Source organism: Plecotus auritus (genome assembly GCF_963455305.1).
Source record: "Plecotus auritus genome assembly, chromosome: 9".
NCBI lineage: Eukaryota > Metazoa > Chordata > Mammalia > Chiroptera > Vespertilionidae > Plecotus > Plecotus auritus.
Window position 1 is genome coordinate 59210982 of NC_137783.1, and position 20549 is coordinate 59231530.

Genomic DNA, 20549 nt, shown 5'->3' on the forward strand with positions numbered 1-20549 from the left:
TTGACAAATTTTAAATAATTACATTATGGTTTTTCCCACTTGTTGAGGTTTCTTTGTGTCTATAATTAATTGATTCTTAAATTCTTAGCCAGACATGTAAAACTTCCATCAATACATTAAAATATATCCAATAATTTATCAGTTTCATTTCTTCTCCTACTTCTTGCTCCCTAGTTCTGCTGAATAGCTGCCAACTTGATCCTCTTTCTCTGTCTGGTATTTAATCTTCAGATTTTTTGATTCTTGATGACTTTTTATTTTTTTGTTTTATTCTCTTATTTGAGTGGTCTACATCCTCCAATAGCTTTACTGAGAGAGAGAGAGAGAGAGAGAGAGAGAGAGAGAGAGAGAGAGAGCTTAATAAGTAAAAATTTTGAGACCTTATCTGTCTGAAAATGTACTCATTCTATCTTCAAACTATGATAGTTTAGCTGGGTATGGAATATATTTTAAAAATCTTTATCCCTCAGAATTTGAAAGCCATTGGTCCACCATCTTCCACCTTCCAGTGATGTTGTTAAGAAGTCCAATTACATTTCCACCATATTTTCCCCCAGAGTTATTTTTATTTATGGATGCAATAACATCCCTTATATTTTAGAGGATTTCAATTATAGTTCTTATTTATTTTTATTTTTTTAATATATTTTATTGATTTTTTACAGAGAGGAAGGAAGAGGGATAGTTAGAAACATCGATGAGAGAGAAACATCGATCAGCTGCCTCCTGCACACCACACCCCCCCCCCCCCGGGGATGTGCCCGCAACCAAGTTACGTGCCCTTGACCGGAATCGAACCTGGGACCCTTCAGTCCACAGGCCGACGCTCTATCCACTGAGCCAAACCAGTTTTGGCTCAATTATAGTTTTTAAAAGGTGATTCTGCTTCCTACATTGTTTTTTTATTATTACACTTGTTTCTTTTAAATTTTTAAAAATTTAAGCAAAATATTTTGCTTGCACTGGTTTTAGTCTTTTATGTTAGCAGCTCTCTAAATTTTTTCCCTAAAAGTTGAAATTATTATCAAAGTTATGCATTTATATAGTTTAACAACCCAAATAAACCAAAGGCTTATGTCACCTTGCCAGCACTGTTTCCCACTCCACAGAGGCAACCACTCAGAACACTTGGCATTGACTTTCTTAGTTCTGTTTTATGGCTATCTGTTTATATTTGAGAATAAAGCCCTGGAAAGATGAGTAGAAGAGTGAGAATGCTTGTCAATGTGCACACACTGAGCTAATTGCTTTTCCTCCAATGTGTCTTGTTTCCTCAAGACTTTATCTTTGCACATGCTGCTCCCTTCTGGGGCCATCCTCCCATTCTATGTCTATTACAAGAATCTCCTCATCTTTCAAGTCTCATATTAAGCATCACCTCCTCCAGGAAGTCTTCAGGAAACTCCCTAATGACAGGATTTACGAACTACATTTTTTATTTCCTAACACCCAGCACTTTATCTGGCATAAAGCAGAAACCAAAAAATACCTATTGGATACATGAGAGTGAGCTTGGTTTTCCCCAAACAGAACAAACACTTCACTCTTCAGAGGAATTAGGGAACTCTACTAGAGGATACGCATACTGAAAAGGAGAAAAGTCTACATTGGCTAGTTCTAAAACCCAGATTTGCATTGTACTTGCTTTCAACTATATAAAGTGAAATCTGGTCAACTTCTTTTCAAAGGCTGTATTAGAATGATTTGCAATTAATATATTGATCACCAGCACTAGCTTATTCTCTATTATTTGTATGCTGGCTTGCAGTGCTAGAAAATAAATCATTTCTCTAAACTAGGGAAACATTTCCCTTACAACTTTAATGTCACTATTAATTTTCACTGACTTTATATTTACAGGCAGCATAAATAAAAGCATGGAGAATAAGAAGGCAAAATCAGCCCTGGGTGGGATTAATGCTGCCTGGCCTGTGACTGTGCATGGTGTACAGGCCACTCCAGCTTGCCAGGCCCAGGTGCAATCCCCTGGCATTTGACTTCTCTTGTATAAAGTGGAAATTTGCTATGCATATTTGGTGCTATTATTATTGTTCTTGTTTCAAAGACCATTCATTGTATTCTCATGAAATCCCTGTAGAAAGCAGGAGTGCTGTGTTACCTAGGCTCTAAAAATAAGGAGGAGGAGGTTCTGAGAGCCAAGTGACCTTGCCAAGTAGCTGGACAGTTGGTGACTCAGCTGTCACCCAGCCTGTGCTATGGGCCTATCCTGGCACAGCCCACGGTCACGTGCTCAGGTGCCGCAGAGCCTGGGCACTCACCGGCCTGTGCACTGGCACTCACCATGACTGTGTACTCCGTCTGGGCCTGGACGGCACTCTTTAGGAGCAGCAGCTTTTCCGAATCCTGCAAACAGACCAGACATGAAGCACGTAGGGTGTTAAGAGTTGCTCAGTGACGAGCAGGCCGAAGTGGGGGCTCCCTTGAGACCCCTCAGATGGAGCGGGGCTTACCGGCACAGCAGCCTCGTGGTCTGTGACAGCTTTCACAAACCTCAGTGCTTCTGGAGTGGCCGATCGAATGTTGTCCACCCGTCCCTCCCGGAAGCGGCGGATGGATGCGCTCTCATAGGTGGGCACGAGTCTGCGATGGAGCCTGCACAGATAAGGGATGAGTGCAAAGGTAATGCATCCTCAGGGACTCAGAAACGTGGGAGAAAGAGAGCCCGGCTGGCTTCAGTTTCACAGTCCTGGCTTTGCTTGGCAGAGTATTTCATTTTAATGTTAACAGAGTTCTAGGAGGTTTCCCAAGATGAATGCTGGAGTCGCTAATATTAAGAGCTGTGTACATTTCCATGCAGTGGTGACACTGCACAGGTATAAAACAAAATACAAAGTAGCTGTAAAAAATCCCAACCTAGTGGGAAACCTAGAATTTTCTGCAAGACCTGATGAATCTTTGATTAATAGCACAGAATAGAATAATTGTGTAATTAATCATTTACGCCCCCGAGAGAATCCTGTTTTATTTAAAACAATTCACGCATAAACTATGGATGGAGGCAGGAAGGGGCCTCAGTGGTCATGGGTGTAAAGTCCAGAAGCACCTGGGCTCCCAACAGACCCCTGGGCACCCCTGGGTGCGCCTCTCCTCTGGACAGGACAGGACAGCAGGCCACTCCCCCCAACAGCCAGGGGCCCTCTCTTCCTTAGGCATGAACCAGCACCCTAGGTTTGCGCTTGCGGACCTGGCTGACACACACCTTTCTTTACCAGTCAGTCAAGTCCTTGGTTTGGGGGTTGGGGAAGGGAAAGACACAGAACTGAGAAGAAGAGCAGTGACAGCCCAAAGTCACCGCAAGCCACGGTCCTGGGTCTCGGCCTCCTCAGGGTACATCTCTCCCACGTTGGGTGGCCTCCAGGAGGGCGGAAGGCCAACTACTACTGGGCACAGTGCTTGGCTCTGTTTGCTTGAACAAGTGAATACACTTCCATGACCCTTCTATCTCATTCCCCAAGACACTGGCAGGGAGCTCAGTCCCTGTATCTCCATGTCCCCTCGTTGGCTGGGTACTGGTCAACCTCAATGGAGGCAGCTTCCAGGTACTTACTGAATCTAGGAGCAGATTTTTTTTGTTTTTTAATTCGTTAAAGCTTAGACTCTGAAGAATGTTCTCCATGTTTTAGCTATTCATAAGCCCCTGAGCCTCTGGCCACGTTCATTCCTGCCCAGGTCCAGTGACAGCAACGATCGCATGAGGAGAGGGTGCTCTGTGTAGGTTCCTCTTGGCTTTGGATCTGAAGCTCTGAAGTACTCACTGAGGGGTGGGGGCAGTCATGGCTCCAGCAGGACCTTGGCCTCACTGCCCATTTCAGCCAGTTGCTATGTGAATAGCAGAATGACACTGACTACAGTTTCAGACACGGGTCCTGCCGCAGTTCTATGGTGACAAAGTCTGTGTCCCGGCAATGTGGGTGACGAGGTCTGTGTCCCGGCAATGTGGGTGACGAGGTCTGTGTCCCAGCAATGTGGGGGGACACCGGACTTTCCCAATGAGTTAAGAAGACAGATGCTCAGAGGGGCTGCTCCCTCCCCCAGGAGTCATGGCCCCAGAGGACACTAGGATCCACATGTGCTGCCTGCTCATTGCCGAGACTGCTTTGCTCAGCTTTAGACAAGGTCACTTCGTGTTCCCTGGACGTTGCAAACCGAAAGCAGATCTGGTGGACGACTGCTATTTGCCGTCATGCCAGCCTATGAGCTGTCGCCCCTGGAGCCCTGAGCCCTGGAGCCAGCCCAATCTTGAGGAAGATCTACTTTGCATGTTAGTTTTAGCCTCTACACTCTGCCTTCAGCCCTCACTCCCTACCACTATAGAGGATTTCCTAAATCACAGACCTGGCCATGCCACCCCTAGCTGACACATTGTGTCTTCTCACGTTCGATTCAGTGCCTGTTGCCTACTCTGTGCCAGGTGTGCAAGGTACCCAGAGTGTCATGCTTGGGAGGGACAGTCTAGAAAACAAAGCAAGTCAATGGACAAGGTAGTTCACATGAATCACATGCCACAGAAGGAAAAGAGACACAATGGTCTGACAGAGGACTGGGTGGCAAGGGGCCTGAGGGGCATGCTTTAGATAAGGGGTCACGTGAGGCCCTGAGTAGTGGGAAGGAGCTGGCAGGAGAAGAGTGGTGGTGACAGGTGAATTGGCAGAGACGCAGCCAGAGCAAAGGTCCAGAGATGGGAGAGCTTGGGGAAGGACCCCCGGTGAGGCAGCTCACAGGAGCTTTCTAAGCCTGGACTCTGTGGGAAGCCACTGGGAAGGTTCAAGGTGGTAAATGAGCATCTGATTTGCGTATTTCCAATGTCACGCTTTATGACGATAGGATCTAGGCGACAGTGGTTGGGAGGCAGAGGCCCTGGGGAGCATGCTGCGGTTGGCCAAGCATGAGATGGCAGGGGCTCAGGAGGGGCCAATGGAGGTGGAGGGGGGTGGAGGTGAAGGGCAAAGAGACACATGGAAAATAACTGACTTGGTGGGGGACGAGAGACAGAGACGAATCAAGGATGAGTCCTAAATCTTTGACCTGACCCATTGAGGGATGCTAGTTCTATTTCACTACTGAGGCCAGAAAAACAGGGGAGGTTGTGCTGCAGCTACAGGGACCAGGTGGACTGGATGAGCTCAGGAGGAGGTGCACCTTCTCAATCCGATGTCCCCACCGCCGGCCTGGCCTTGGTTAGCTCATTCCTGCCTTTGTGCTCTGTGCCCCTGGCCGTGGCTCAGGCACCTGCCTGACTGGTACAGCCTTCTCCCTCCTGAGAAGGTTTTATACCTTGAAACCCTGTTAGGCGGCACCTCCTTCCAAGCATGCCGCACTGCCCTCCACCCACCTTCCAGCCCACAGAGGTCTTCCTCCCTCTGGGCATTTCTAGACTCTGGCGTCAGAGCAGCTTGTCAGCCACCCGGGCGGCTCCGCTCACCTGTAGAAGGCCAGCTGGAGGGCCACCTGAATAAAGGCGTCGGGGCTGCATTTCTGCTGTTTAATGAACGTTTTCCCGTAGTTGTCAAACTTATAAACAACAAAGTCGAGATTCTTTACTACTCTGAGGAAAAAAGAAAAGATGCTTTGACTTCATGCAAAATAGAATGCACACATCCGAGTCTAACCAAGTCTCTTGAGCCTGCTCTGTGCCAGCACTCTGAGGTCCAGGATGGTGCCTGCCCTGCAGGAATGGAGCATGGCACAGGGAATGCTGGACTAGGGTCACTCTTAACTGAAGGCGGGAGCTTGGCTGGGTGGATGGTGGCCTGCCTGGCTCGAGGGAGATGGGCCTGGCTGTAGGGAGGGACTTGGGGCAGGAGAGGCATTTGCATGGCAGGGAGAACACTGCCAACAAACAAAATCTTAGCAGCTCTGCAGAAGTAAGGCTGAGAGAGGCCATTCATTTGACCTGTTTGGGAAGGTGTGTCCAGCTTCCCTATGAATTCCTTTGGCATCCTGGCCATTCTACCAGATCCGCAAACCTTCTTTGTCCAGGGAAAAGCCCATTTTTCAGATGGTGGCGCGTAGCACTCCTCTCTGAGACTTACCCCTGTTGCACTTTGGGAAGTGCCTGGGGTCACTTTCACCGCAGCAAAGGCTGCCTGCCAGTGAATAAAAATCCATTTTACCCAGAAGCTGCTGCTACCGCTCCATGCCACACCCAGGCCCTTGATGCCCGTGAGTCATTGTCAGAGTAGCAGGAAGGTTCCCTGAGTCTACACTGAACCCTGAGCACTGGCCTCTCCCTTCCTGCCCCCCAATAGTTGCCACAGGTCTCTCCATTCCTTCCCGCCAATAGTGGCCACAGGTCTCTCCCTTTCTGCCCCCCAATAGTGGCCACAGGTCTCTCCCTTCCTGCTGCCCATTAATGACCAATCTCTTCCTTCATAATGAGCTTGGGATCTGTGCTAACTGCCCACTGGAGCAGTGCCCAGCAAGGTCCACACGACACACCCAGCAGCCATGTGCCAGCAGAGCCCTGGGGGCAACCTTGGCCCCACTCACACTCGCTCCCTCTGGACTTGGCACTCCCTGCCTGCTCCCCGGAACTGTTTCTCCTGCCGCACGTGGCCTCAGCTCTCGGTGGGGCCATGCCAGGTCTGGGAACTCAGAACGCAGAGAGCCCGTTCCCATGGGAACATCTGGCCTGTTGACTCACCAGCCCCACACAGGCTGAGCTCACGGTCACCACAGCCCCCTGGAAAACTTTTGCCCAGACTCTGCCCACTCGGACCCCACCCTTTTCCGTGTGCAGCTCAGGACCCTCCTGTTTCCCCACCTACAGGCCTCTCTGGCTTCTCCAGGTCCTCCAGAAAGCAGCTGGGGGCCTCAAGATCCAGCGGGCCTGCTCAAACCCCTAAAAGTGAGCATGCTCCTCCCCTTTCCCAGGGCTCAGCAACCAGCTCACCCTCCTGGTGCTCTGCTTATCCCCCACACGGCTGCCCAAGGTTGAGATATCAGCACCACCTTATAGATGAACAGCGAATGCCCTTCCTCCACGAAGGCCAGCCAACCTCCCCAGCAGCTCCCAGTGAACTAACTTGGCCTCCCTAACCCTCAGCCTCCGAGCCCAGCCACACTCTATCCAGCTCACCTACCCTATTCCCAAGGCTTCTCCCTGGCTCTCTGAAACCCATGCACAAAGTCCTCCAGGGCTCCTCACAGCATCCAGGCCTGTGACGTGAGGAGCGGGGAGCTCTTGACAATGTGGCTCCCACCTCTGGCCATTCTCTCACTTGCTGGATCTTTAATGAACCCACCACTTCCCCAGCTGCCTACAATACAAACTCTTCTCCATCCTTCCAGACCCATCTTGCAAAGCCTTCCCTCAGCATCCTGGCAGAATCCGGCTCCTGTGTCCTCTGTGGGTTTAGGTTGCTGCATCACACATCTTTGCTGGGGGGTCCGCTTCCTCCACTGGAGTACTGAGGGCAGGCCCCTGGCACAGTACCTCTGTGTCCTCAGAGTCTTAGCACAGGCCTGGCATAGACTACATTAGGGCCTGAACAGCCCTTGGGAATAGAAGTTCCCTTATCAAGTTGCAGTGTAAATTCAAGCAAATGGAAGTAGCTGGGATTCAAATGAACTATTCAAACCAGTTATTTACTACTCCTCCAACAGGATGGTGTCCCCGCCTCGACTCTGCTCAGTCAGGTGGAACCCTTGAAAAAAAATAGCTGCACATTTGCATTTTATGGAAATGATGGATCCTTCAGCAAGGTCATTTCCCCCGAGTTATGACTCCCCTTTACTTTGCCTACATTTCCATGTGGGGTGGGGGGCGGAGGAGCGGGGTCCCTGGAACCCTTCAGGGTGCTCAGCAGCCAGGACAGGAAGGAGGACACGGGGTAACTCCCAGAGCATCACCCCACAGGAATCGGGCTTTTCCTTACCGTTGAAGTTTTTCTGCTGAGGAAGCTAAGAAGCCTTGAATTACGGGGGAGCATTTCCACCTCAGCCTCCGGGGGGCCGGCAGCTCACTGATGGAGTCAGCTCGGACCAGCTTCTTGCTGCTCATCCTGCAGGCAAAGAGGGACCTCTTGCAGCCTGTGCTGGGGCTGCGGGCAGCAGCTTCGGGGCCTCTGCAGCCCTCCCAGCGGCTGGAGGGTCAGTGGGCAGGAGCTGCCCCCACCACTGCCCTGAGGAAGAGTGAGGCTCAGAGGCCACCCAAACTAGCAAGTGGCAGACCAGGGTCCCTCCAGTTCCACCCGACTCCAAAGCCAATTATTATTATTATTATTATTATTATTATTATTATTATTATTTTGCACTTTCCTGTTCAACTACATATACCACTAACAATTATAAAACATTTAGATATAAATTGAAGCAAACTGTGCTGTTCTGTTTGCAAGGGTTGGTTGGGTTTACAGTGACCCTAAAGAGCTCCCACATCATGGAAGAGGTTTAGAATTTAGATTCAGGGAGAAGGTTCTAGAAGGAGAGAATGAGCAAAGTCGTAAATGGAGCAGGAACGCGGTATGTTTAAAGGCCAGCGAAGCCCTTAGTCTGACCAGCTCGAAAGCTAGGGAGGGCAGCCCAGCCGATGGACGGCAGGAGGTGTAGCTACAGCCCTTCCCTCCATGCTGGGTCTTCAGTCCGCCCATCCGGGACTCGGGGCACACAGTAGGGTGGATGGGGGCCTCCCTGGGCTGAAGAAGATGTTTCTTATTAGCTAAGAGTTGCCACACCTCTTCCTAACTGCCCTAAACCTGCTGTTGCCTGGATGGCCCCTTCTGTCCATGGCTAGTAAAGTGTAAAATGTCCCTTTCAAGCTGGTTTGCAAATCCAATTTTGCTGAGACACTTTTCAGGCTTACGCAGCCCCCCTGTGGCCACCCGGTTTCGTGGGCCGCTTGACCACTGGGCAGTCTGGCGTGGCTGCCGGGCTGCTGGGGGGTCCTGCCCTCCAGACTCACATGTGCTTGAGGAGGTGCTCCACGCACTGCACCAGGACGATGCCGTCGAACGGGGAGTGCTCGCACACCACACCGCAGATGCCGTCCCTGCCCACCACAAACTGCAAGTAGGAAGAGATGTGAGCAGGCCTCTGGGAGTCAGCGTTTCAAACCTGCCCTTCGGCTCCAGGCCGGGGCCCCTGGCCACCGGAGGGGATCTCTTCTTGAGGCCCTTATCACCCGAAAAGAACACAGCACGCAGCTGCCAGGGCCCGAGACTGTGGGCATCACACTCAGCACTGGCCTGCACGCCCTCCCCCTCCCAGAAATGCTCTGGGCAGGGCAGGCGCAGCCCAGGGTCCCAGTGACTCCTGAACAGCTGGGCACACTCTCTGTCAGTCGTGGGCCCGTTCCCTCAGCGTCTGTGAGCCCTGAGCCCCCTTCACAGGGGGTGGCAGGGCCACCGTCTTGTACTATACTGTGTGAGGGGTGCCTGGTGGCCCCTGTGTGTTTGGGCACCACTGGTTTTATTCCCAGGATCTAGACCAGTGTCTACTACTCCATGGTAGGTGCTCAATGATTTTGTTGGATGACCGAGTGAAAGATAACACTCGAATATGGACAGCACACAGATTCCTAGGGAGAAATCAAACCTCCCTCGATAGGAGCGAGGAAAAGGTGTTTCAGGGACCCGATTCCACTCTGGCTGGGGCCGCGGCGGGGAGAGGCCCACGGGCATCTCCTCTGGCTTCAGTCTGCTCTTGGCTGACATGCCTCCGACAAGGCTGGCTCGCAGCACTGATATGAGGGCTCCAGAGAAGGCACATGGAAGGACCATGGGAACTGGGCAGATTACTTAGGATTTTTCATGATCTTACAAAGGCTGTAGTCAGCTGACATGGAAAAGGGACATACTCTGCACAAAAATACTGGGAGAAAAGCATAACCCAACTAAAGCAGGGCCACCTGCAGCTCAGCCCGCACAGCCACACTCAGGAGACACTAGCCTACCAGCTGTAACCCACCAGACGAGCGAATGAGCTACTGAACCCTGCCGGGCACACAGCACACAGCACACACCGAGGCCACTGTCTCTACTCTCCCCCAGGGGCCCACAGCTGTCAGCTGACCAAATCTTCACTCCCATTCTTCAAACTTCCTATCCAGAGGTGGGCAAACTTTTTGACTCGAGGGTCACAATGGGTTCTTAAACTGGACCGGAGGGCCGGAACAAAAGCACGGATGGAGTGTTTGTGTGAACTAATATAAATTCAAAGTAAAGGAGCAGAGGGGAGAGCAAGAGAACTGGATAGAACAGCCGGATCCGGCCCGTGGGCCGTAGTTTGCCCATGGCTGCTAGACTCTATGGCATAGAGAATCTCTCAAAGCTCCTCCCTTTTCTCGCGCCTCCCCCAGTGCCCCTGCCTTCTGTCCCAGGAATGCTCTCTGTCCTTCCAGTTCCTGTCCATGAAACCAGCGGGGCTTCTCCAGCTCGCCTGGTAACCTGTTCCACCTTCGAACAGAATGCAGAGGTGGGTACAGTCCCCTCATGAGGCAGGGAGGGGAGGACGGTGCCCACTCACACATTGATGTTTTTCTGTTCCTGCCACTAAAAGAAAGGCAGGCAAACAGTGCCTTTTAACAACTGCTACCAAGCCTGACTCTGCTTCATGTCCTGTACATCCATTATATCATTTCCCTCCCACCGCTGCTCCATGGAAGGTAAGCCATTAGCATCGCTGTGAAGGCTGACACAGCCAGCGCAGCAGCGAGGACGCGTCAGAAGTAGCAGCAGCAATATGCACCCCCACGAAAAGGGTAGCTGCGGAATGCAGGGCAGAGGAGGACAAAATGAGCCTAAATGCTCACTATGTGAAGCTAGAGATCGTTCTACTATTTAATTAGGTCACTGTGACAGTGTGGTGGCTTTAAAAACAAGCAAGATTAGATTTAGGATGGGCATGCTGGGGCAAAAAGGATGTAAGAACAGGAATGAGTGGGCCAACCGCCCCTCCCCCCATCTGCATGAGTGTTTTCTCCAGGCCAAGGTGAGTGCCTTGTTTCTGAGCTAACGTCATACGAATGAAAAAAAAAAAAAATGAATTGCTTCATTTTATTTTGATTTTTCCTCTGTGGAGATGCTGGGCTGCCCTACCTCCCAGGGATGAAGGAGGTGTGTCCAATGGCCAGGCCAAGGTGACAGAAACTCAGAAACGCTGAACATCTCTGGGCGTCAGATGTGATTCTTACTGAACGTGTTGAGGACTTGTTTAGTGGGGGCCCTGGCAGACCGACACCTTACAGTGTGTGGTGGGAGATGGGGAGTGAGCCCAGGGCCGACCCAGAGGACCCGGCATGGCACAGGCTGCAGGAAGGTTACTGAGCTTGAGTGGGGTTTGGCCACCTGCTCCTAAAGAGTCCTGGCCAGTCCAGGCCTGACACCAAGGCCACATCTCCAACCCCTTCAGCTCCCTGGGCCCCGCATGCAGAGTCCTGGTCAGCAGTGGCCAGCGAGCAGGTCTGCCCCATGTGAACAGCGCTGGCTCAGGTCACTGGCCATGTGGCAGGGGCGGCTCACCTGCAGGGACTTGTCATACCAGCGGTTCGCCCCATTCTTGCTGCAGCCTCCGCCATGAAGGAGTTGGAGCGCCCTGTTGGTATCACTGAGCTCCAAGCTCCCCGGGGCGTCCAGGCACACTAGGCAGATGCAGCGCTCGATCATGTCCAGCGAGTCCCGGTTGGTGGAGTCTGCAGGGCAGGCAAGCAAGGACTTATCACCTGTCCCACTTGGGGCCTGGTGCCCCCTCTGTACCACCTCATACTCCACAGGCAGACACACACCCAGACACCCAGATCTGGAGCCAGTCCTGACCCCTCCCCTATCCCAGTGGGTGGGTTGTGAAGTCAGCCTGACTGTCTGAGCTTCTGTACTAGCCTGAGATTCCCTCCAGCTGTGGCCAGTTCTACCTCCAGATGTGTGGCCACTGCTCTGCCTGTCTAAGTGAAAGGAGCTGGTGCAGAGCCTTCTCCATGGACACTAGACTCTATGCAATTCCAATGCCCCCATCCACAGCGCCAATTCCCCATCCACAGCACCTTGTTCCACACTACAACCCCAATCTGCCACACAGGCATATTTATTTGTCCTGAATTATGCTTTTCAAACATTAGTTTCCAGAATTTTAAAATTAGTTTGTTTCACATGGAAGTCAGAAGTAAGAGAGCCAGGGTACTGCTCTCCTGCCCACACCCCCTCCCCCCCGACTGCCCCCTCTGCAGCTGCAGAAGCAGATGGAAGGGCCAGGCTGCCCTAAACCTGTGACCAGATGAGCCCATGGGGCCCTTTCAGGCCAATGGACTCATCACGACAAACAGATTAAAAGCCACCGAGTTGTGCAGGAGGCCTGTTGCCAAGGGAGCTGGAACCCTCACCGGGGACACTGGGCATGGGGTTCCTCCCAGAGCAGAGCTAGGCCAGCCAGATGGGCTGCCGGCAGCTTCCTCCACCACAAAGCCTGCCCGGGGACAAGGGCTGGTCTGCCCTGGCCCTTCTCCAGTCAGGAGTCTTCCTGGTGGCGGCTGTGTCCCTCTCCGCCACCCACACAGGGTGTGGCACCAGGACCGCTGGAGAGGGGCACATCACCCAGAGAGCCAGCCTTCCGGACTGGCTGCTGTGCCAGAATGAGAGCTACCATCACCACCCCAAGTCCCAGGAGACTGCCTGCAGGGAAGGTGGGGTGGTGTTTGAGGCAGACGGGCAGCAAGTATGTGATTGCTGGCTGCATATTGCAATGTCCATGCTGCCTTCAGCCGCAGGACACCTGGTCTTCAGCTCGGCACAGCAGCAACCAGATGTACAGCTGCACTGCCCAGCCCCCCTTACCGCTAGGGTAACCATGTGTCTGAGTCCTCCCAGCAAGGTCTATAAGCACTATCAGACAGCTTCTAAGAAACCTCCTTAGAGATGACTGACATGTGCTCTTTGCTCTTCTTCCTGCCTTCCTCCATCCTGCTGCCCAGAACACAGGTGTAATCACTGGAGCTCTAGCCTCCATCTAGCCACGCCCTCGTAACGAGATGGAAGAGCCCCAGCCGCCTGAGTCAGCGCTGGTCACTTCCAGCACACATGAAAGTGAGAAAGGCCCCTGTATTTTTTAAACCACTGTTATTGTGGGTTTTCTGTCACCTGTGGCCATATTTAACCTAACGTGCATGGTCTTGTGCATTGGGTTCACATTTTTACATTGCAGGAATTAGCTGCAGCTGAGAAGATGCATCCTTGCTTTGCACAGGTTTTGCTCATAATACAGACCCCTGGGTTCTGCAGGTATTTAAATTCAAGGTGCTTGTCTGGAAGGCTATTCTCTCTGTGGAATATGGGGGGCTCCAAGATGACATTTAAGTCCCCCCTCCTCCCACTGGTTCTGACCGCTGGCCTCCCCTCTCCTGTGCCCCTTGGTTCTGAGCCCAGGTGCACAGCCCTCTGCACGTGCAGCCACTTGCACTCTCGGCTCCTGTGCCTTCCCTTCCCCACTGGGATCCTGCTGAGTTGGGACTCCCCCTTTCAGGGCCCAACTTTGGAGCCTTCTCTTCTTCCAGAGCCTCAAGCCAAGAATTATGCCCACCAACTCACAGTCACCTGGAATGGCCTCCTGAAGGGAACGTGTGGGAGCAGACGCAGCTCCCACTCTCAGGCTCGAGGTCTCCTCGCAGGCTCTACTCACCAGCCCGGTCCTGCCTGTGGGTCGCAGCCAGCACACAGCACTGTCCCCAGGCAGTGGGAGGCTGAGTCCACGCACGGCCAATGAAGCCAGTGGAGGACCACATCAAGAATGTGCCTGTCTTTTCTTCTGTCCAGCTGGGCCTTGGAGTGGTCCTAGGTGAGGTCCTGTCTGCTCCCCCTTACCTTGGCCTTGACCTAGCCTCTCTGGGCTGCTCCCTCTCAGGCTTGTGGCAAGTTCCCCCTGCTGGTGCTGTGGGCCTCGAGTGAGGTAATCCCTGAGGCTCTCCCTGGGTCTGCTCAACACCTGCTGGGCACGCGATGCTAAGGCTACCTGTGCTGTTCCCTATCCTGTCCAGGTGGTTCCTCCAGGTTCATGAGAAGTTTCCACATGTCTTCCTGTGAAAGGCGTTTCCAGTCTCTAACCATCCCCTCCCTCCCACTTTTTGAAAATTCTGGGGGAAGGAGCCATCACCTAGAGTAGAACTTCCACTCTGGGAAGAAGGGTGACCAGCCATTCTCTGCCATCCACCCTGCCTCCTAGAATAATGAGGGTTTGGGGAGCACCGTATTTTCAGGATGCCCCTTGTTCTCTATGGGGCTAGGATGACTCATCACCTTCCACATGGCCTCAGGCTCTCCTCCTCAATCTCCTGAACACAAAGCTGAGGAGCTAAAGATAAATGAGACCGGTGGCCCTGCCTTCCCTCTGCTCCTTAAGTGTGGTGGAGTCACCGTGTCACCCCTTCAACCTGAAACAGCTCCTCCTGCCCGCCAGGTAGAATCCAAACTTCTAAACACAACTCCTGGGTCCAGAGCTAGCCTCTGCTGCCCTCAGGGCTCAACTCCCCTTGCTCTTTGCATGCACCGCATACCTGCCTCATGCCACTCCCTGGACCCCTGTGCACACATATCCCCTCACCACTGCACAGGCTGTCCCCTTCTCCCAGGCTGCCTATCAAAGCCATGCTTGTAGAACCCTCTCAAGCTCCCAGTCCTCTAACAGTGCTGGCCCTGTGTCTGGGCACGGGGGAGAAGCCCAGACAGAGTTCCTGTCTTCCAGGACTCCTCGCACCTGGCGCCACCTGCTCAGTGCAGATGAGGAACCCAGGCTCTGTCACCAGGCCAGCCTTACACAGCACCTGAGCCAGGGCTGGTCCAATTCCCTCTACACAACTGTCTACTACCACACAGCACATGACCCTACAGTGCATCCTATCCCCAGACATCCATGCCTCAAGCAGGCACTGCCAGTCCATCCCCAGAAGCCCTAATCTGGCCCCCTCCCTCCATCTATGAGCTTGCAGAGGGTGCAGTCTGGGCCCCAAGCTCAGGCAGGCAATGTCTATGGCTGGCAATGGACTTGATATGTATGGGCAGGTAAGGGTGAGATCTATGTGCACAGCTCAGAGAGGGAGCCCAGAGGAGCCTAGCTGGCCAACAGGAAAGGCCATGGCTGCTGGAGGGTCAGAAAACCACTACCTTGTGGGGCATGGAGCTTCACCAGGGAGTGAGGAGTGGGAAGGAGATTGGAAGGGATTCATGATGCTTTGCAAAGCTCCAGGCTCTACCGTCTCTGCTCCAGTAGGTGTCCTGAACAGTTACCATGTTGTCTGGTCCTGCACCATGTGCTATTCTGGGGGTTCCTTTGGGCTCCCAGGCTGGATAATGACTTCAGAGCTTGGGGAGGCCTGGGGCAGATTCAGATACACAGAGAAGAAGGGAGAAGCTTGTCAGGAAGGGGACAACAATACGAGAACAGGCTCCGAGGGCTGGGAGGCAGGGAACAGGTTGTGGTTGAAGGCGTGCAGGGTATAGGTGAGGCTGGCAGGACACAGTACAGTGGTGCTGTTAGCTAACCCTGCTGAGCTCCTGCTATGTGCCAGGCATCAATCGAAGCTCTCATATAGGTGATTATTGAACAGGCACTGCTATCATCCCCACTCACAGTGAGGCCCAGAGGAGCTGCATGTCTTACCTGAGGTCACCCAGGAAATGAAGGGAGCTGCCCTTGATCCACACCTAATGCCAAGGCGGGAGCAGATCATCAAGGACTGAATAGCAGCATTGGGAATATGGGCTTCATCTAGCACAGCAGGGAGCCACTGGCAGGTCTGGGCAGAGGCTGATGTGGTCTGAGAGAGTCTAGGTTGCCAACAGCTTGAGAAGGGCCCTTGGGAAGGGCATGGGCCTGGAGCCAGACAAGGGCCATGAGCAGCCCCAATGCTCTCCACCTTGGACCAGTTGGCCATGTCTCAGTGAGCTCTGAGAACCCAGGTTTGGTGTCTGCCCACACCAAAGTTTCCCTAGGAACAACTCCAAGGTCAAGGTGGCATGGGAAGGCTGCAGCTCCCCAGGAACCCCACAGGAGTCCAGCCAGAGGATAGGGAGCAGGCTTGACAAAGCCTCTGAGTAGGAAAGTGGAGGCTTGGCATACTCCTTCCCAGCTGGGCAGGAAAAAAGGATAGCTTCCCAGGCATCAGTGCCCTGCCCTCTTCCAGACAGGAGAGGGGGGCTCCTGGGAGAGCTGAGCCATCACTCCTGGCATGCTGGTTGTGCAGGGCCCTGGAGCTCAGCGCCAACCAACAGGAACCAGGTCCTGGCTCATTAGACAGAGTGAAATGGGAGCAGAACAGCCGAATGGGGATGCCAGGTGGCCTTGCAAATGAACTCCCTGCATACAAGGAGTTGATCGGTCAAACGCTGACAAGTTTATCGTGTCAGGCAGAAAATAAACTATAGCCAAACTCATCCACCATGACTCTGGCTCAAATGTGATGGAAATGTGGAGCCGAGGACTGGAGGCACACGGCAGGGGCCGTTTGTCTTGTGACATCGTCATTGAGCACATGGAGGCTCATTTAATTCGGTAAATCAATCTTCCTCAAGGAGCCCCTGCTTAATAGTGAGAAGTTGGAGTTGAGTAATAGGAGGAGCTTGTTCTGCCACCCACCCAGGGGGAGTTGACAGATTTGGTGATGCAGAAATTCCAGAGGCCACCAGGGTCTTGGAGGGCCCTGGAGCTTCTGTTAGTGGTGGAAAGCTTACAGACTGTGATTAAGGTGAGCAAAGAGAAAACAGCACAGCACCTCTGCCTTTGGAAGTCTGTAGAACTCTCAGGTGCTGTACACACACACACACACACACACACACACACACACACACAGCCTTTGCTGAGACACTTGTTTGCTCTGGGAAGCTGGCCTGGGTCAGCTTCATATGGTCTAGGGAGATGGAGGCACCTAGCACCTCCTCAGATGCTTATAGCTTCTAAACCATTGTGAACCCCATCTGAGCATCCTTCCTCCTCAGATGAAGGGATTGTACCTCCCTCGAGAGGAAATCTGCCATCACACATGCCATAAACTTGTCTACTCTATGGCTTATGGGGTAATCTTTATGCTCCCCATCCCCAGAGGTTATGAGAATTCTAAGAAATGTATCTCTTGCACAATTAAACTTGGTCTTTGCAAATCAGAACTGCTTTGACTTGAGTTACAAGGGCTCTTTAGAAAGCTCAAGAAGGAGGGACTTCCACTTCTAAGGAGAAAAAATGGACTTTTCCCTACTCCTCCCACTATATATATATATATATATATATATATATATATATATATATATTATTGATTTTTTTTTACAGAGAGGAAAGGAGAGGGATAGAGAGTTAGAAACATCGATGAGAGAGAAACATCGGTCAGCTGCCTCCTGCACACCTCCTACTGGGGATGTGCCCGCAACCAAGGTACATGCCCTTGACCGGAATCGAACCTGGGACCTTTCAGTCCACAGGCCGACGCTCTATCCACTGAGCCAAACTGGCCAGGGTGCTCCCACTATATTTAAAACAAACATAGAAGACTCTGAAAGAATGGAAAGAGGAAATCAGAATGACTAAGAACCTCAGGACACAAGGAACATATAATAGTGGGTTCCCTGGCTGTTATGGACTGAATTATGTCCCCTCCATCTGCCCTCGAATTTATATATTGAAACCCTACCCCCAATGTGACTGTATTTTGAGACAGGGCCTTTAAAGAGTTCATTAAGGTTAAATGAAATAATAAGGGGGTGGAGCCCTAAACCAATATGTCTGTTGTCTTTATAAGAAGAGGAAGAGACCAGGGATGTATTTGCAAAGAGTAAAGGCCATGGGAGGATGCACTGAGATGGTAATCATCTGGAAGCCAGAGAGAGTGGCCTCAGGAGAAACTAACCTTACCAACACCTTGATCTTGTACGTCTAGCCTCCAAAACTGTGAGAAATAAATGCCTGTTGTTCAAGCCACTGAATCTTTAGGTTTTCTGTTCTAGAAAACTTCAGACTTGGAGCTGAAGTAGCCAGCAACATAAAAACACAAACAAGAGTGGACAAAAAAAATAAACAAACACAACAGCAACCTGATAAAAGCCTGCTCTCTTTAGCCAAAGGACCAGGTAAGAGACAGACTTGCAAGACAGAAAACTTTATATAGTAACTTACTCCCCGCACCAGTCACCAGGATCTAATTTGTCAGTGATACCTCAATAAAGCTGAAATTTTTAAAATAAAATAGCAACAGTTTTCCAGTTTAGGGTGAGATCTATGTGCACAGCTCAGAGAGGGAGCCCAGAGGAGACATAGGCCCATTAAAAGACTGAGATTTAATCGTAAGATTATAGAATGCCCTCCTCTCTGCAGCTTCTCACTACATCACCAGGCTCCGGTGCAATAACAGGACCAGGTAGGAGAGGGTTAAGGGAGGACAAATGGTGATGGAAGGAGACTTGACTTGGGGCACTGAACACACAATACAATATACATATGGTGTATTACAGAACTGTACACTTGAATCCTGTATAATTTTATTAACCAATGTCACCTCAATAAATTCAATAAAATTTTTAAAAGATAAAAAAATGATAATTTTAGAACTAAGAAATATAAGAGCCAATATAAAAAGGCCAGTTGATGGGCTCAACAGCAGAATGTAGTGGGCAAGAAAAAAAATCAGTGAACTTGGAGATAAAACAATAGAAATTAGCCAATTTGACAGAGAGAAAATAGACTATTAAGACAAAGAACAGAGCCTAAGGGATCTGTGAAACAAAAGATCTCACAGGGCAGGAAAGATTAGGATCTCACTAATAGAAATAATGGCTAGAAACTCCCCAACTTGGGCAAAAGACATAAACCTAAAGATTGAAGGAGCTCAGCTAATCTCAAACAGAATAAGTTCAAAGAAATGCACACCATGGCATAGTATTAGTCCAACTCCTGAAAACTAAAGACAAAGAAAAGAAAGTTGAGAAGAGAGAGAGAGAGAGAGAGAGAAAGAGAGAGAGAGAGAGAGAAATGACACTTTGCCTATGCAGAAATATAAAAGCAATAGAAATTGCGGCATATTTCTCATCAGAAGCCTTATGGCTGGCTGGAGGTGGTGTGACCTTTCTCTGTGCTAAAGGAAAAGGACTGTCACCCCAGAATTCTATGTCCAGCAAAATATCCTCCAGGAATAAAGGGAAATCAAAACATTCTCAGGTAAGAAAACTCGAAGAGAATTTGTCTCCAGCAATCTTATAAACAAATTTTCATTTTCTTTTTGAGTTTTTTCAATTATATTTCACTGTTGAAGCAAAAATTATAACACTGCCTGGTGTGGTTTTAAATTTATATTAGAGAAAATATTTAAGACAATTATATTATAAACAGAGAAGAGTAAAGAGATGTAAAGGGTGGTAAACCTTCTACACTTCACTAGAAGTAGCAAAATTTTAACAGAAGTAGATTATGATAAATCATGTAATACCTATAGAAATCACCAGCCCTAACCGGTTTGGCTCAGTGAATAGAGCATCGGCCTACAGACTGAAAGGTCCCAGGTTCGATTCTGGTCAAGGGCATGTACCTTGGTTGCGGGCACATCCCCAGTAGGGGGTGTGCAGAAGGCAGCTGATCGATGTTTCTCTCTCATCTATGTTTCTAACTCTCTATCCCTCTCCCTTCCTTTCTGTAAAAAATCAATAAAGTATATTTAAAAAAAAAGAAATCACCAGAAGAAGCTATACAAACAGATTCACTGAAAACTTTGCAGATAAATTTAAATTGAATTCTAAAAAATGTTCAAGTAACCCATAGGAAGGCAAGAAAAAGAAAGCAAGAACTGAAAAAGAGAAAAAAATGGCAGAATTAAACCCCAGAATATCAATAATTACACTGACAGATATTGACAATGTAGATTAAAAACATGTCCCAGATATATGCTACCTACAAGAAACTCATACCAAATATAATTCTATAGGTTGGTTGCAAGTAAAAATAAACAAAAATGAAAAAAGGTATATCAAGCAAACATTAATTTAAAAAAAGCAGGAGTGGCTATATTAACATCAGATAAAATAAACTTAGGAGAAAAGAAAATTACCATAGACATTACATGTAAAACAAACAATACCAAGAAGACATAATAATTCTAAATGTGTATATACTAAACATACCACAAAACAAGATAAAACATGTGGAGCAAAAACTGATAGAACTGAAGGGAGAAACAGACAAACCCACAATTGCATTTGGAGGCTTCAGCACCCCTGTCTTGATAACTGATATAAAACTAGATAGGAAGTCAGCAAGTACACAGAAAAACTCAACAGCACAATCAATCGTCAGGATCTAATTGACATTTACAGAACACTCCACACACCAACAGCAGAATGCACTTTCTTTTCACGTTCCCATGGAACACATATGCCAGCATAGACCATATTCTAAGCCATAAAACACCCTTAACAAACTGAAAAGAATTGAAATCTTACAAAATGTGTTCTCTGACCACTGGAATCAAAGTAGGAATAAGTATCAGGAAAAGTTTCAAATATTTAAATACTCAAGAAAACTCCCATGGGTCAAAGAAGAAGTCTTAAAGGAAAATGTTCTGAAAATGGAAATAA

General features: G+C 50.0%; 1 protein-coding gene across 5 annotated transcripts in view; it reads right to left on the minus strand.

The window, feature by feature from the left end:
- Positions 1 to 20549, minus strand: part of CHAT (choline O-acetyltransferase) — a 61398-nt gene that overhangs the window by 7501 nt on the left and 33348 nt on the right. For all 5 annotated transcript variants that reach the window (XM_080641136.1, XM_080641137.1, XM_080641138.1 and 2 more), the window contains exons 8-13: positions 11481 to 11650; positions 8924 to 9024; positions 7899 to 8024; positions 5444 to 5566; positions 2472 to 2613; positions 2302 to 2364 (exon numbers count right to left, since the gene is read on the minus strand). In XM_080641136.1, coding sequence (XP_080497262.1) covers positions 2302 to 2364; positions 2472 to 2613; positions 5444 to 5566; positions 7899 to 8024; positions 8924 to 9024; positions 11481 to 11650 — 725 coding nt within the window. The remainder of the gene's footprint in view (positions 1 to 2301; positions 2365 to 2471; positions 2614 to 5443; positions 5567 to 7898; positions 8025 to 8923; positions 9025 to 11480; positions 11651 to 20549) is intronic.